This window comes from Melitaea cinxia, chromosome 21 (assembly GCF_905220565.1).
Source record: "Melitaea cinxia chromosome 21, ilMelCinx1.1, whole genome shotgun sequence".
NCBI classification, from domain to species: Eukaryota; Metazoa; Arthropoda; class Insecta; order Lepidoptera; family Nymphalidae; genus Melitaea; species Melitaea cinxia.
Window position 1 is genome coordinate 13,863,855 of NC_059414.1, and position 3,361 is coordinate 13,867,215.

Sequence of the window (3,361 nt, forward strand, 5' to 3'; positions counted from 1 at the left end):
ACTAAATTAATTTAAATAAACTAAACCTGTTTTGAATCTATGTTAAGAACTAGGACGCTTTATACTTTTTATCCTCAAAAAAGGTTTAATAAATATAGTTTCTTGGAAGAGTAGGTAACTTCAAAAGTCATAATCGCGAATGAAGCCACATAAAAAACTAGTCTAGAATAATTTATGATTCAACGCGCAAAATATTATGAATCATTAAAAAAGTGTCATTAAAATTAATTTCCGATATAGATAAAGCTTAGCGTAAAATTAAAAATAAATAAGTAGATTAAATATTTAACCTTCCGTGCACTAGGTGGGGTGTGACACACCCCAGTCCTCGATAATTCAAAATTATTTGAAAACTATAAAAGCGCGGCAGTACATGTTCTGAGTAGCTGGAGATGCGATGTTGCCGCTTCGATTAGCGCATTTACGTTAGTCCGGTGACTGCCGCCAAGCTAGTTACGCGCGTTTTAAGTGCGCATGGGCATCACATACCCCACCTCGTTCAGCGCGTCGTTATAAAGGTATGTTGCATAATTGAAGATTTTTGGTTTTTTATTACTTGTTTAAGTGTCTTTCATTGGTATTAATTGTTACAGATTTCAATTTATAAAAGAATATGTCTAAATTGACAGACTCAGATATATTAAGAGCACTTTTAGATGAAACAAATGAGTTTGAGTCACAAAATGAGAATTTTGAGGAAGAATCTGAAAATGACTCCGATCATTTGAGCATCCAAAGTGATACAAATAGCGAATTTGAAGCTGAGTTGCCTTGTTCAGAGTCGGGCAGTGATGACGATATACCACTTTCGGAACTACGCCAAAATAGAACTTCATATTATACAGGTAAAGATGGAGTTACAAAATGGCAAAAAGAGCAATACAGAAGTAATATTCGGAGTAGAACTGAAAATATTATAACTCATTTACCCGGTGTGAAAACGGTTGCTAGAAACAAGATGTCACCTCTTCAGTGTTTTGAGTTGTTTATCACTGACGAAATGATTGACGTGATTGTGAATTGTACGAATGAAAAAATACGCATGCAAACTATTAGTGATCATGAAAAACTTGAAACCACAAAGGAGGAGATGAAAGCTCTTTTCGGGTTACTCTTTATATCAGGTTTAGTACGTTCTGGTCGTCAAAGTACAATAGATTTATGGTCCACTGATGGCACTGGGATGGACATTTTTCGCGATACAATGAGTCGAAATAGATTTGGTTTTTTATTGAACAACCTAAGATTTGATAGTACAGCCACAAGAAGTGAGAGAATTCAGACAGATCGATTAGCTCCAATAAGAAATATTTTTGTACTTTTTATAAAAAAATGTCAAGATGCTTATATTCCGCATGAAAATCTCACAATAGATGAAGAACTGGTTGCTTTTAGGGGAAGATGTTCTTTCCGTCAATATATACCTTCAAAACCTGCTAAATATGGTATAAAAATTTATTCTTTGGTTGACAGCAAGACATTTTATACTTTGAACATGGAAATATATTGCGGAAAACAGCCTGAAAATAGTCCTTTTGCTGTAAGTAACAAGCCTTATGATCTGGTGGATCGATTGGTACAATGCGTATCACGATCATCCCGGAATGTTACCATGGATAACTTTTTTACCAGTTATGAAACTACAGAAAATTTACTAAAAAATCATAAGCTTACGGTAGTTGGAACTTTACGCGCTAATAAAACTTGTATTCCGCCAGTTTTCAAGAAAAATCGTGAAGTAAATTCATCAATGTTCGGATTTCAAAAAGATATTACCATAGTATCTTACGTTCCAAGGCCACGTAAAATGGTATATCTGATGTCTTCATTACATCATGACAAAGAAATTGATTCTGCAACTGGAAACAAACAAAAACCTGCTGTGATAACGTTTTATAATCACACCAAAAGCGGTGTTGATATGGTTGACAAGTTAAGTAGAACTTATGATGTATCACGGAATTCTAAACGTTGGCCACTGACGATATTTTTTGCTTTACTCAACCATGCCGGAATAAATGGTATGATTATACATATGTTCAACAACGGAATAGAGAAAAATAAAACAAATTTAAGAGGAAAGTTCATTCGTGAATTAGGCATTTCTTTAGTAAAAGAACACTTGAATACAAGAAGACAAAATCAAAAACTTCCAAAAGACCTGCGTACCAGAATATCTAGATATTTTGGGAATCCATCTGAAAATTTATCAGAGCCTCCTGCAAAAAAGCCCAATACGATGCAGAGGTGTTCAAAATGTCCTCGAAAAAAAGATAGAAAAACCAAATACTCGTGTAAAAAATGTTACACGCCAATATGTATGGAGCATGCTGATTTTTTTTGTCAAGAGTGCGGCAATTTTGATACCAATGATCTCAATTAAAATTAATGTTTATTACGTTTATTTCTAGTTTAGTTCGTAGTATATTAATTGTTGATTCCTAAATTTAAAGAATTGTGATAATTTACATGTGCCATTTTAAATTAGTGTATAGGGAAAAAAAGTTGTTTTCTTAAAGTTAAAAAAAGTTGTGTTTTTGTTCTTTTATTGATAAAACTAATAAAAATAATAAATTACTTCGTTTTTTCATTTAAACCTACTGATTACAATATACAAATATTATTCCATAAACAAAACACTCAAATAATTAAAACATACTAGTTTTATGACATCTTACATTTTTGGGTATGTCACACCCCACCTAGTGCAGGGCAGGCTTTTTAGTCACCTGGTGCACGGAAGGTTAAAACAGGTTATAATTAAAGAAGGTACTATAGTCTATAACAAATGACAGAAGTAAAAAGGCAGTTAATGATTTTTTTTACGAAGTGGTTCACCTGCCGACTCGTCATACTTCATGTATTCCAATGTAAGTTTTGACAAATTGGAAATTAGTTTTTAGCATACACACAGATTATATGATTTGGAAATAAGTTTTTGACGCAAAGTTTTGTGACAAACTGTTAGTAATCACTACAGAAGATGGCGTATTCTGTTATCATGGTTGGAGCAATTACGACACTGCTGCTGACAGCATACAGTCAAATTAATTTGAAACTTAGTTACCGAAAGGAACTTACTTATCGGAAGATATATAGGTTCGCGAACTATCTTAGATCTTCAGCTAAACCAATGAAAACGTGTTTTGTCGGATGCTTATAGTCCCATACACTAGATAAATTCTAAGTTTATCCGCACTTCCAAGCTATTGACAACGCTAGGTCAGCACTTTGATCCACATATACCTAGCATTATAAGAGCTATGTAAATTAATTTTATACTACCTCGCAATTCAACGGCTTCGCGGATGACTTCTAATTGTCGGTTATTCGTATTATTGCGGACGGAACGTTTATTGGG

The 3,361-nt window shown here is 33.6% G+C and overlaps 1 protein-coding gene across 1 annotated transcript; it reads left to right on the forward strand.

Annotated features, from left to right (window-relative positions):
* Positions 1–301: 301 nt before the first annotated feature.
* On the forward strand, positions 302–2,383 carry LOC123663977 (piggyBac transposable element-derived protein 4-like). The gene is made up of 2 exons (XM_045598613.1): positions 302–518; positions 594–2,383. The coding sequence occupies exon 2, from the start codon at positions 614–616 to the stop codon at positions 2,381–2,383; it is 1,770 nt and encodes a 589-aa protein (XP_045454569.1). The 5' UTR covers positions 302–518; positions 594–613.
* Positions 2,384–3,361: the final 978 nt, after the last annotated feature.